The sequence below is a fragment of the Rhinichthys klamathensis genome, unplaced genomic scaffold (genome assembly GCF_029890125.1).
Source record: "Rhinichthys klamathensis goyatoka isolate OS25496 unplaced genomic scaffold, OSU_Roscu_1.1 h1tg000176l_1, whole genome shotgun sequence".
In the NCBI taxonomy this organism is placed as follows: Eukaryota; Metazoa; Chordata; class Actinopteri; order Cypriniformes; family Leuciscidae; genus Rhinichthys; species Rhinichthys klamathensis.
In genome coordinates, this window is record NW_026606705.1 from 9917948 (window position 1) to 9931772 (window position 13825).

Genomic DNA, 13825 nt, shown 5'->3' on the forward strand with positions numbered 1-13825 from the left:
AAAAACATTAATTTCTTTTCGACTGAAGAAAGAAAGACATGGACATCTTGGATGACATGGGGGTGAGTAAATTATCAGCAAAAGTTTTTTTAAAAGTGAACTAATCCTTTAATGCACTTTAGATATTCGGAAATAGTGCAGAGGTCCAACTAAAGATATACTTAAGTATACTTGACTGTGCTAAAGTGGAACTATTGCAAGTATACTTTAAGTACACTTTAAATATCTTGCATTTAAAGACTGATATTTTACAGAGCTCATACTATCCTATAGTTTAATTATAATATTTATATCAGTAAGTCTAGTCAATAAGCGATATGTCAGTAAATATGTTAATTGATTTGTAAACTTAAGTGTTAATAATTAATAATTATCAAGCTAAAATAATAATTGAAAAAATAAACAGATAAATGACTCGGTCCCATTTTATATACAAAACAATCACTTACATAATTTTTTTTTTCAATCCCGTACAGCTGTTTTGCCAAGAAACTGCTACTGTCTCATTCTAGGTGAAAGATTCAAAGGCTTTCCCTTGGCCTCACCTGCATGCATCCCTGAAAGCCCTGCTGGACGCTGCTACTCGCTCCCTGAAGCCCACCGATGAACAGACTCCTCAGCTTGAGTCCAGGCAGTACATTTCCAATCTCTGCTGACTTCTGTAAAACATGCAAGGATGTCAGTAAACAGGTTTCATCTTAAGGACTTGTTAAGACGGTCGTACCACAGAACTGACCTTGAACATGTCGTAGTCCAGGAACACCTGTGCCATGTACTTAATGTCCTTCCCATCTTTGCTGCTCCTCAGCTCCACGAGGAGGTGATGCCATTCCCCGTCATTCACTCGGACCTCCGGGAAATCCAGCGTGGCCACTTTCTCCTCTCCCAGAAGCACTTCAAACCGCACATACTTGTCCCTTATCTTAGAGGAAATGGTTTCAAATGAAATATTTACTCTATATAATGGTACAGTGTGCTGTGTAACATTTGTACACTTACCAGAAGGTTGATTTGAGACGTGTCCCCAGCGTTGACCTGCATTAGGGTTGTGGTTCCACTGGTCTGTCTGGTGCGGAACATTAGGCCGATGTACCAGGGCACAGCGATGGTGATATCAGGGTCATTCCATGACACCATGGCACGACCATCAAAGTGCTGCGGTGAAGGCATGACTGCAAGAAAGAAAGAAATGGATTGTGACTGACTGCATAAAAATACATATTTTAGCATGTATATATATATAAGTACTGGCAAAACTGGATTTATTCCGGACTACAGTATATAAGACTGCTAGACCAATGGCATATATATATATATAGTATATGCATTTCACGGACGAAATCCAGTCGTTCCAATAGGAATTGGTGCAATTGGTTTCACGCCGATTTGGCTCACGTTCAAGTTGGTCATGCGAATTCTCCATGCTGGCCAACAGAAATCTGCTGGGTTTGAAATGAACGCCTGTGTGAGCAGTGCTTCATACATCTCTACGCTATTGATATTGGAAAATTGCACACACAATTTTGCCTTTATTTGCACATTCACTGGCACAATGAGACCTTGTGGGTGATGGGACTTTGAATTTGGGTCTCAACTTTTCTGATCATATTCTACCTTTTCCTTGTCCTCACTATGAAGTTCTTAAAAAAATGGACCAAAAAAGTCAAAAATAAAAATGGAAATGAAAAATCGGTCACAAAATTGTTTAATTATGCCGTTTTCAGAGTCTTGTGGCTCTGGGCCACATATTGGAAGTTCAATCAACAGTATCTTGACAATGAAGTCATAACATCTATTAAAAACTCCTGCAGTTTAAAGGAGTGGAGAAGCCTTGAACAAACCAAGACTTATCAGTGCTGCACTCCCTTCTACCGTTTGATTTGCGTGCGGGCAAATCGCATAGCAGAAGTGTGATCATATGGAAACGCTACTGTAGAGTCACACAGTCAAGTGAGGACTTGAGAACTCAATGAGCCCTGATCACTGGCAGAAATTGCGTGAAGAATCCCTACTCTAGCAAACTCTACAACTCCTATGATGAATCAATATTACCACACATCACAGCAGAGAGTTATTAAAGAAATGACACAAGAGACTTGATAAACTCTACCCTCAGTAATATTACATTTACGTTTATCCTTTGGCCGCTTTATCCAATGTGATTAACAATGAAGTCAAGGTATAATTTTCATCACACATACACTGGGAATCAAACACATGACCTTGGCGTTGCTAGTACTATGCTTTGTGTTTGAGTTACATGTATAAATGTGTCATTTCTTCAGACACTGGAATGACCAGAGAAAGATGGTGAATGATTAAATGAATAAACGAATGAATAAGTGAGTAAATGATTTCTATATCCATAGTATATGTGCTTGTTTGGTGTCTTTAGACTTGGGTCAATAATTCTCTGACAACCACCCACAATGCATTATGCTGGCAAGTTTTGCTCAGGCAAGCGCCACCCACAATTTCTTGAAAAAAAATAACAACACCTACATACTTTAAGCTTGATCCATAAATCTCAGAAAAATGTTAAAAATTTCTGAAATTTGAAGAGGCATAATGAACTAAAGTATCATATTGCCTGACATGACTGAATTTTGAGAAGTCACCAAGGAACTGCCAGCCATCGTGGGCAGAATTACGTGTTTTACTAGAGCTGGACACTCTATCTGTGCTATGGCAGAAGTGTAGAGGTGATAATATCTAAATTACACTTTGCTCGCCTTGGAAATGAGCCATTCGCTCCAAAACAGAGCTATCTAATAACGAAAACAAACCGCAAAATCAAGGCTACTTCAGGCATCCATCCAATCAGCATCAAAAATAACACCCTTTCCTGGCAGACACGCTTCTCTGCCAGAATATTAAATTGAAGAAGGCAGTTTCAGTCAACAAGGTTGTTGTTAGATGATGACATGACTTGAGGATACAGGTTATATACTGGAGCGCTGCCCCAACAGGCCTGTGGAGGGACCTGAAAGAGACCAGCGTGATTCACACTATCCTCTCTCGGTCGGGCGCCTCTAGCCTTACAGAACGTCCAACCGCAACAAAAAAACAACCACTGGGGATGTCAGGTACACTATCATTTTGGTTGTTCAAACACATGCAAACACACCCACTTTCATACACACCAGTCAATTAATCACAGTAGAGTTGTAATAGTAGAGTGTAAAGTCCTGTTGAGTATCATGCATTGAGTATTGACTGCCAAAGATGGCAAATGTGGCGAATTTATTAGCCTGTAAACTGACAAACATGTTTTTCATTGCGCAAGAGTGCTGACTTTTTAAATCCACCAAAGAATGAGGTAAGAACAGAAGGTTCTGTGATTCCTGTAATTGTGAGCGAACCTGGGAACAGTAATTTCAATCCATAAACTACGTTGCAAAAGCTAATGACTTATTATTTTGTTTTCTCTTTTTTTTTGGCTAGTCACACTTAAAATAACTGTAGGGGGGTGAACAGACAGCTTAGCACTAGATTATTTACGATATTATTGTGCAGTATGTGTAGTATTTGCATATAGCAATAATTCATGTTTAAATATTACGTTATCATCAATACTGGTATATTGTGACACCCCGAAAAGCTTTTAAATTTGGATTATTTCAGCCAGCATTTGTGTGTGCTGTGTATGCTTATAAGAATACTATATTGTTACCTAAGCATCATGTTAGCACAAATCAACTGATTATAAATGTACTTATTTTTCATCAATTAGCGAGAAGTATCAATAAAAAATAATTAAATATAATTAAAAAATCGACTTTTTCCCAACATATGTGTGTTTTGTCTTTTCTAATCTTATTAGAGTTTCAAGGCATTAGCTTAGCAACATGCTAACATCAAACTTTTTATATGAGGGCTATTTTTGAGGGGTGTGGAGTAGAGTGAGTGTTTTGGTTTGGCTGCCTTAAAAGGTAGCTGATAGTAGGCAGCAAGGTGGCCCACTAGGTTTTGGAACAAAACAATGAATCATCTGAGGGTTTATCTTTCGTAAAACTCTGAACTGAAATTACATCAGGTTTTTTTGTTTGGTTTGACCCACAAGGCCACAACAACAGGTTGTAGAACCAAAGCTTTGATATTGTTGGCACTTATTGTGCAGAGTAGAGGCATTATGGGAAATGCATTGGCAACTCAACTCGCATATTGCTCAGAGTATGTGGAGTGTGTATCCGTAAGGTTGATGTGAGGCAGAAAAGGAGAGTGGAGCAGATCCTGACTGATGCTTATCGGCGGAGACATTTTCCTTTCAGGAAGCACTGCCGCATTGACGCCACTGCCTGCTTCCTTAAAGTTCACGAGCAATCAACGCCTTGTACAGAATAACAAACACGTCCTCGACGCATGTATGCATGCGCATTCACGTGCACTGGCACGCTACCAAATAGGCCCACCTACCTTGATCGCAGTTCTTGCCGCCCCAGCCTTCAGGACAGTCACAAAAGTACGTGTTCCACCTATTTTCACACTGACTGCCGTGCTGACACAAACCCTCGGAGCAGAAGTCCTTCTTCGCTGGACAGCCTGACAGAACAATAAATATATCGCTATTATTTTGAACGAGGTACAACAATAAAACAAGAACAAGTTTGCTAAACTATCATTTCGAAATATGCTGTGATTCATGTCAGACCTTCATTGGTGCCGTTGTTGGCGATGTAACTGGCCATGTCTATGGGTTTACTGTCAATCGTTAGGTTCCTCATGCACCCCACAAAGTCCCGGTTCCGTATGGGGAAATCTTCTGGAAGGTTGGGCACCCCGCCAAGCAGAAGAGGCCCAGTGAGATCCAAAGACCTGAAGAGAGAAGACAAAACTTTGAAATGTCCCACCAAACTCTCCAACAAGTCAATGGCATCAATAGCTCTGTTTCACAATCTAGTAAGCTACCCTGCTTTATACTGTCTTCTTTTATACCATAAATTTCGTCATCAGAATAGTATGCAGAGTTTTTCTAACCGCGTAACTTTGCACCAATTAGTTGGTCCACAAGGTGGCAACACTAGCCCAGATGGTTGTTTCACAGACGATAATGAATCGGAAGAGACAAAACAACAAACTACCAAGGGGGTAATCCATTAGCCGGAAGTTGAAGCCTTGCGGGAGCCGCCATTGTAGCAGACCATCACCCGCTGTTAGCATCTCATTGACTCCCATTCATTTTGGCGTCACTTTGACAGCAAATAACTTTACATCTGAGGCGTCCAAAGACTTCATTTGTCCATTATTAATTTCTAAAGAAACACGACAATGTATAAAATGTTCCATTACTTTGTATCTTACGTTACGGCCCCGTAGAAGCCGTTTTTTTAAAAATAGGCTAAAGATTGCGTCATAACCACGGGACTTTCTGTCGCACAATAGAGACATTACCGTATAGACAGGAGGAGAAGCTCGCTGGCAATCTTTAACTGTCTATGAGGCAATCGGGGGGACATGGAGGCACAAAGTCAAGGTAGAAGCCCATAAATAGAGAGTCTATAAAAGCAACGGGACAAAATATTTCAACAACGGTTTTGAGGAATTAGGTGATTCAGATTTGGCTTGGCACAGCTACTAGAAGATTTTCAACTGCCAGACTGTCGTCACGCTCAGTTTGAGGCTGCGCAGTCGCTCAGACATCAGACAGGAAGTGCAATAATCGGGCTTCAGTCTTCTCCGTTGAAATCAATGGGGTCGCTCTGTCCATTTCTTTTACTGTCTATGCAAACTACTAGAGAAACAAAGCAAACAAACATTTACAATGTAAAAGATAATTATTGTGTACATAAAGATATGGTGGAATCCGGCTTGTCCCGTAGATGGTCTGCTTGCCTCGCGCACGAGCAGATCCGTTTCCTCGCTAGAGAAGCGTTCAGTTTTTCCGCTTGCAAATTCCGCCATGTAAATAGCGAATCCGCCATGGCACGAGCGCAACTGGCTTTTAAAGGGAATGGGGGATGAGACTCTGATTGGTTTAATGCACGTTACGCCCAAAACATAACCATTACTCATTAAGAGAACAGGAACAACCCTTTTAGACCATGCGCAAGGAGCGCCGACCATTTTTCCCGCCGTTAAACTAGCAAAAGTGGATTCGGACACGCCCTAACTGCACTTGCGGTGCAGAAAATAGGGCCCAAAGGCATTTTTGCAAATGTGTTGGTTGCTTGTGTTTGTACACGCTATCAAATGGAATATACTTTGAAAGGCTTCTGTATGCATACAGTGCGCGTGTATTTCATGATCAGCGTAGCACATGCAAAGCTTTACAAGAGAGAAGCCAGACAGGTGACAGGGGGCGTGACCTTCCCCAACCAACTTGTCAATCGCATGTGGAATATTGCCATGCTATAAAACAGGTCAGTGCATATAAGACTGGAGCGACAGGTTAAACCTTTGCATTTATCTGTTGTTGTTCTTTCTTTGATGTGTTTTAATGCACAGCCTTGTTCCAGCATGAAATAATATCTGACGCTGCAATTGGCACCTAAAAGCATGAGAATATCTTTTAACAAAAGAAAGACATGTGGACATGTGTCCTGGAGGACTGTGCAGGGGTGTGAGAGGGAACACGAAAGTGTAATTATCGACAATTACGACTAATTTTCAAGAGAATGATGAGAACAACTTTCTTGTTGGGTTTACAGAGAGATGGATAAACTCACTTCTTCTGTCCGGTCTGAGTGCCCTGAGCAGCGCAGGAGTAGTTGGCAATCAGACTGCCGAACCGCACGGCCATGGCGATGTCACAGTCGTCCACAGCGACTACTGCCACCTTCTCACCCGACGGCCCTTGAGGCAACCCCAAATGACTTATCTTCGGCTGAAAAGAGACAGAATTGAAAAAAAATTTAAAGGAATAATCATAAACATGATGAGCACAGATTCATAAGCACATTTTGAAACTAGATTTCTACAGTTTTTAAAGACAATGCGAGTGTTGTTTGTACATGCAAAACTAGCAACGTTTTGTTATAAACGTTTTACTACCCTTGTGGGAAAAGTGTGCTTAATTTCATTTAATGTGTTCTTCAAATTTACAAAATGACATATTTGTTTTTTAAAAACTTTAAAAGCAGGTAATATAATAATGAAATAAAAGGCCACTAAAATGTATTTATGTACTTAAGAGTACACTTTAACAAATATTTCAGCTTTACAGAAAATGCAGAGTCCACATTACAATTTAGAGTGATCTGTTATCAGTGCTAACTGTCTAAGTTATGTATTTCAGATATGTACATATACAAAATCACAGTTAGTGAAAAATTCATTTAAACTGTGTAATAATTTAATGCAGAAACAATGAGCTCATTGAAGTAATGAATACTTAAGTTGTTAACACACTTAAGTAGGCTACATGTTTAAAAAGTGTAATTTGCAAATAAGTTTTACTTTAAGGTACATTTAAAATAATTACTTTTTAATCATCTTTTGTCATGCTTTATAGAACAACACTTATATTTATGTGTTGACTAACATACTAAAGAACATTTAAAGGCTAAGCACTTGATTTGAATTTAAACAGTGTTATTCAATATTACGATATTAAGTAAATATATTTTAAATGTACAAAATTGTAATTTCATCATTACAAATGTGCAGTTACAAATATATTTGAATACACGGTTTCAATAGTTTCAAAGTTTACCATAAATATTTGTCCATATTTTTTAGCAGTACACTTTAGCCATAATTTCTAAGTCAATAAATGCAATTATGAAATTGCATATGAAAATGTATCTAAGTCTTGCTTTTGTGAGTCAAAAAAGCACTCTAAAATTATTGAAACAGTTTCATTTTGCAGTTAAGTGTCCAAGAACATTGCATTCAGGTCACACTTAAGTATATTTAAAGTATATTATTTCAAAAATAAGTACTCTTGCTAAAGTGTACTTCTTTTTCACAAGGGTACATAGCAGTTGAATAAAATCTTGGACCCATTCAAGATATAGTTTTATGTTTTATGGCCTGAAATGTGTGCCAAATCTAATTTCAGAAGTCTGTTTCATGAGTATGTTGATATGATTCTGGATGTTCACAGAATCCTGTGCGCACATGCATGAATGCATGAACTCACGGATCAAAGCTGTTTACAGGAGATATATCTACATGGCATGTGTTGGCTCAAAGCACCTAGATCATACTGCATGTGGGCCACCTGTCTGATTGTGTAAAGCACAGCAAGAAAGTGACAGTCGGAAAGAAAAGGTTGTGTTGTGTGTAAGCGGTCACTCCCAGCATGGCACACTTTCCACTGCACAGCAGTTTTATCTAAACTATCACTGCCACTCCTAGAGAAATGTCTCTTTCCTACTACAAAAACACTCACACTTTCCATTAGGTGCCGTCTAAACATGGCACAATTTGAGTCTATTGCCTTCCTGTTGCTATATCTGTCATGACAACTCTCAGAGTGTTTGGCATGGTAATGTATATGACAATGTTGATATGTTGGAAGAGATCTGCTACGCTGCTGTTATTGCTGCTGAAGAGCAAGTACGGGACTTGCTACTGCCAATACATACATGACACACTGCTTTGAGCAATATAGCGTACATTAATTACCCTTAGCACATCTATACAGGTGGAGCTGGGGAAGGAGGAGAGTTTCTGAAACTGCTACAGCAAATTCTGACCAAGTATTTGAAGGTTAAGGAGCGAGCTCATTGGCTCATGATACAGCAGGAACCAATCAGCTGTGCCCTATAGAGATGATGTAATGGAGTTAATGACCTATCAGTGTAATTACGATGGCATATGAATACAAAAAAATAATAATAATTTGCATGGATGAATCATTTATAATAAACACTGCAACATTCTGTAAAAAATAAGAATTGTCAATTTTGACACACATCTAGAGTTTCATTACAGAACTTTGTATGAATAACTACTGACACTGTAAAATCTCAGGGGTTAATTACAACTTTTTATTTCACTAGATGAAGATCAAATCCATTTACATGTCATACGTCATATGCTTATAAAGTTTCTTTTCAAAGTTGCATTGAATGGATGAAATATGAGAAATGTGATTTGTGGAAATAAAATAAAAACAGAATTTTTTTTTACAGAATTAGATTTCCAAATCAATGTTGTCAAATTATGTAAAAAGTAGGAACATGTTATCTTGTTTAATATTATTATATTGGTTATTATATTAAATATTGTTTGTATTTAGGATCCATATAATTATAGCTAGGAAATTAGAAATTTCATTGTTTATTTTTTTCTAACAAAGAATGTTCAGTCATCAATGACAATACAATTTTTACAGAATGTTGCAGTGTTTATTATAAATGATTTATCCATGCACATTATTTATTTTATTTTATTCATATGCCCTCATAATTTCCCTTGTTATATCATATGCACTTACATACAATGTTGGAATTATTAGCAGAATAATTAAATAAACTGCCAACAAAAAGAGTGTGAAAAGTATGTTTTAATGGATTTTTTTTATGGATATTCTAAAAACAATAAGGCCACACAGTTGAAAACACCCAAAATGATACATTTAAGTTTTTTTCCTAGTTTTCTCTGTCTGTCTGTCTGTCTGTCTGTCTGTCTGTCTGTCTGTCTGTCTGTCTGTCTGTCCGTCTAGCCGTGGGCATATTTAATCAGTTTCTCATGGAAATGAAGTGTGAACAGAATGGGAATTCTGAAAGGACACAAACCCCATGAGGGGACCAGTAGACAAAAGCAGCTTCAAAGATCTTTAAAAAAAGGAGTCTGTCTTTCAACTCCAAGCCCAAACCAAAGGAAACACACTGTTTTAGGTGTATTTTGGTGCATTCATCTGGCCTGTTTCCAGCAGGATATGAGGGTGTGAGGTATTATTCAGATGGATATCTCTGGTCATGCTGGGTGCTTTCAACACATATCTGGCTCATAATCTGGAACCACTTGAATACACTCACTTTGTATACTTATATGGCTTCTAAATATTTAAGGTTTGCATTTAACAAATTAAAATTTACAACATAATTAAGAATTCCATTAGGAATTAATATATGTAAATTTATATGTATATTTTCATGCAGCCATTCTTATATAAACTGTGGCGTTGGATTGAACTGAAAGAATGGCTTTAACAAATGAGACTCATTGAGTGAGGAGGCTTGTATATATAAAAAAAAAAGTATACCACCTGACATGGAGCACAATAACTGTGTGCCTTGTACCGTACAGCACAACACGGTCAACAACAGACCAGTTCAAGTATGTTCTCCCTGTTGCCTTTGATTTAGGAGTTGAGCTTCATGCTATTTGATTTCACCAACTCATTTATCTGACCTCTTAATCAGTGGAGTAGAATAACAACACTCCACCTTTCCAAACGCTGCAGGAAACCACTGTTTTTTAGAAAGCTGCCATCCGAAAAATCACAGGCAGCAGTGATAAGACACGGTTCATGATTTGTTGAATGAGACTGAATGTATTGTTACATTAGCAGAGTGACCATGAACATGACTTCAAAACTATTTTCTTTCTAAATACACAATCCTGGGTTTGTGAATGATTAATTGGGGCATCTTATTCCAAAAACAAGTGTTTGCAATGTTTCATCAAAATGTAATAATCTTCAACTTACAGTGAAACGACTTTCCTTTTCTGCTGACATCATCGAGGTCATGCAGGCTATTGGATAATGTTAACCAATAGCCAAATACTTGTTTTAGCAAACTCTGTCTTTCAGTCTGGCTCTATTCTGGACAGTTACACGCATTTTTTATAATTCAGTCCAATCCAAATGATTCCAACCCATTTTCATCTTTATCTCATAAATGTGGAGCCCGTTCTCATCCCAAGGCGTCATAAACTGACGCTTTTGACATTTCGTCTAAATCCAACGCACATGGCACCCTTTAGCGCCAATATGAGACGCAGATATATATGGGCCAGAAGGCGCCTCCTTGTGGTCTAACCCTAACCCTACCCCAGACCTAAACCTACCCATAACTATATTGACGCTAAAGGGTGCCATGTGCGTTGGATTTAGACGAAATGTCAAAAGCGTCAGTTTATGACGCCTTGGGATGAGAATGCGTTGAAATGTGACATATTACGGAGGTAAAATAGGTGACAAATTGTGATTTACGCTGACTAGCTTTCCAATGCAATGTTTTTGTGGTAGTTTAAAGGTATATTCCCAGAAAAAATATATATGTTGCTCATATGCTTAAAGCTCAGGAGACTTTATGGAGCTCTCAGTTTGTGTCATTTAATGTAATTTGAAGACTTTTGATTGTAGACTTTTGCATCTTGACACATCTGAGCACAGTTTAAGGGTACGTTTACACGAAAACGATACACTAAAAACATAAACGTTTTTCCTTTGGGCTTTTCGCATACAGACGACAATGTTCACAAAGATCCGCAAAAAAGACTAAAAACGCTGTATTATTCATTCCAAGCCAGTAGTTGGCAATGTCACTTTGCAATAAAACACTACGTCACCGTTTTGGAGGAGTTACATCAAAAACTTGCACTTTAAAACACGTTTATAAAAGTTTGCGTTTTCAGGCCCTCAAAACGCTGTTGTTGTGTAAATGAATGTCCAAAACGCATAAGAGTTTTCCGTTTTTAATTGAAAACGATGTACTGTAAACCGACCCTTTTCTTTCTGAAGAGAAAAGTCTGAGAAGCAAGAGACTTCAGCAAAATCTCCATTTGCTCTCCTTAAAACTAATTGCAATCTCAGATAAAGAGTTGAGATAGATCTTACATCTGTTTCTTTCCTAAGGGTTTGCATGAGCGTTAAACCCTTGTGCGTCCGGGTGCAATTCGAGTCAGATTAGCCTCGTTTGCTCTTACCTAAACAAAGACTTCTGTGTTGAGACAAGTCACCATTACCCAGAATCCCCCTAAGTTTTGCTATTTACCACACCTGTGAATGATAATTATCAAACACAGACTTTCTGAAATGCATGAAAAGTACATGAAAATTTCCAATTTAAAATAAAAAAAAAAGACACTTTAAAACTTTCCAACAAAACCGTGGAATTCAAACGGCTGACGTACAACTTTTGATGACTAAAACCTATTAGCCTAAATATCGCTAATCCCGCTTTGAACTTTCTAATCGACTTCTTCTCTGTTCTTTCTCTGTGAAAACAGCAGAGCTCTATAAATCGCTCTGGTGAGGCAGTCACCGCACCAGCAGAGGGATTGTTGGGGGCAGTTCCAGATCTCTGGTGGTTTTGGCTACGTGCCGCACGGTACTGGCAGAACAGAACACAAGCGGGGTTCAGAACATGCACCTCAGGCGCAGATGAGATTGCTGTTTGGGCAGGTACCGCCACACTGTTTTTAAGACTGGAGGTCCTGTACGACACAAATTAAAGGAGAACTCCGGCGCAAAATGAACCTTTGGTCTAATAAAACATTGGTACCTAGTCAACTGTTCTCTGAGATTTGTTTTCATGTTAATCTAATGTAAAGAGTTTTAACTCTAAAAACTGTTTAGCGTATAACGCTAGTAATGGGGGCATTTAATAAGTAAAAAGAAATCGCTAGTTAATACAAGGCTCAAAATAGCCCCACACGAACACAGTAACATAATGAGGGTCCCTACATGCAAACCGAGGCATTGAGAACTTTGTAAGTGTACAGACCGTTTAATAAGAAGATATTTTATAAAGACAGTCCACTTCGTGTATACAGACAGGAGCCATCTTTGGAAAACAGTCTCGACTAGTCAAACCACGAACGCCATTCATACAGTTCAGAAGTTCACTGAACTTCATACAGTTCAGCTCACTTAGCACGTCGTTCGTGGTTTGACTAGTCGAGACTGTTTTCCAAAGATGGCTCCTGTCTGTATACACGAATTGGACTGTCTTCATAAAATATCTTCTTATTAAACGGTCTGTACACTTACAAAGTTCTCAATGCTTCGTTTTGCATGTAGAGACCCTCATTATGTTACTGTGTTCGTGTGGGGCTATTTTGAGCCTTGTTAGTGGTATAAACTAGCGATTTCTTTTTACTTATTAAATGCCCCCATTACTAGCGTTATACGCTAAACAGTTTTTAGAGATAAAACTCTTTACATTCGATTATCATGAAAACAAATCTCAGAGAACGGTTGACTAGGTACCAATGTTTTATTAGACCAAAGGTTCATTTTGTGCCGGAGTTCTCCTTTAACTGTTTAACAAAAATATTAGCTACCAGTGTTTCGCTAACTCTCAGTACTGGATCTCAGCGTCTGGCTGCATACCATGTGTCCCCTGGCTTCTGACACAGGCAGGTGTCTACTTGTGTGAGGTTTACACCTCAGGCTGCTTCCTCAACATCCATCTGCACATTAAAACACTGTTTGTGATTTTTTTTGTGGTGATTTTCTTCATTGCTGTTCACCCAAACCTCTCCCCTATGTGATATGGCAGTGAGACGGATTAATGCAGGTGATTCTATTCAGCACAGCAGATGTGGGATCTGGTTTCATGACAAAGTTGGTACATCAGCCCAGATGTTGGAGCAATGAGGGTTTCTCACAGGTCTGAATTGGTGCCACAACAATTCTAATCGGAACAAGCTCCTCTCGAGAGTTCAAATACTGTATTTGAACAGTCATCAAACCACAAATATTCCTTACGTACCCACATATATTTATACAATATTTAAGTATTTAATCAATTTTATTAGGCGCCATTTTTTATTTGATGTGAATGAAAACGAGGCAGCGATGTACAGTGCATTGTTTGAAACATTGAATATTGTTTGTTTTGTTCTACGTCTATCAACGTTAACGCGTCAATGCACGCGATTCATTCAAAATCCTTAAAGGGGTTATATAATGGTACCTGCACTT

At 38.5% G+C, this 13825-nt stretch overlaps 1 protein-coding gene across 8 annotated transcripts in view; it reads right to left on the bottom strand.

The window, feature by feature from the left end:
- celsr1a (cadherin EGF LAG seven-pass G-type receptor 1a) overlaps positions 1 to 13825 on the bottom strand; it is a 107377-nt gene that overhangs the window by 22813 nt on the left and 70739 nt on the right. For all 8 annotated transcript variants that reach the window (XM_056260394.1, XM_056260397.1, XM_056260392.1 and 5 more), the window contains 6 exons: positions 6666 to 6823; positions 4652 to 4815; positions 4417 to 4542; positions 1000 to 1172; positions 737 to 922; positions 546 to 659 (listed from right to left, as the gene is read on the bottom strand). In XM_056260394.1, coding sequence (XP_056116369.1) covers positions 546 to 659; positions 737 to 922; positions 1000 to 1172; positions 4417 to 4542; positions 4652 to 4815; positions 6666 to 6823 — 921 coding nt within the window. The remainder of the gene's footprint in view (positions 1 to 545; positions 660 to 736; positions 923 to 999; positions 1173 to 4416; positions 4543 to 4651; positions 4816 to 6665; positions 6824 to 13825) is intronic.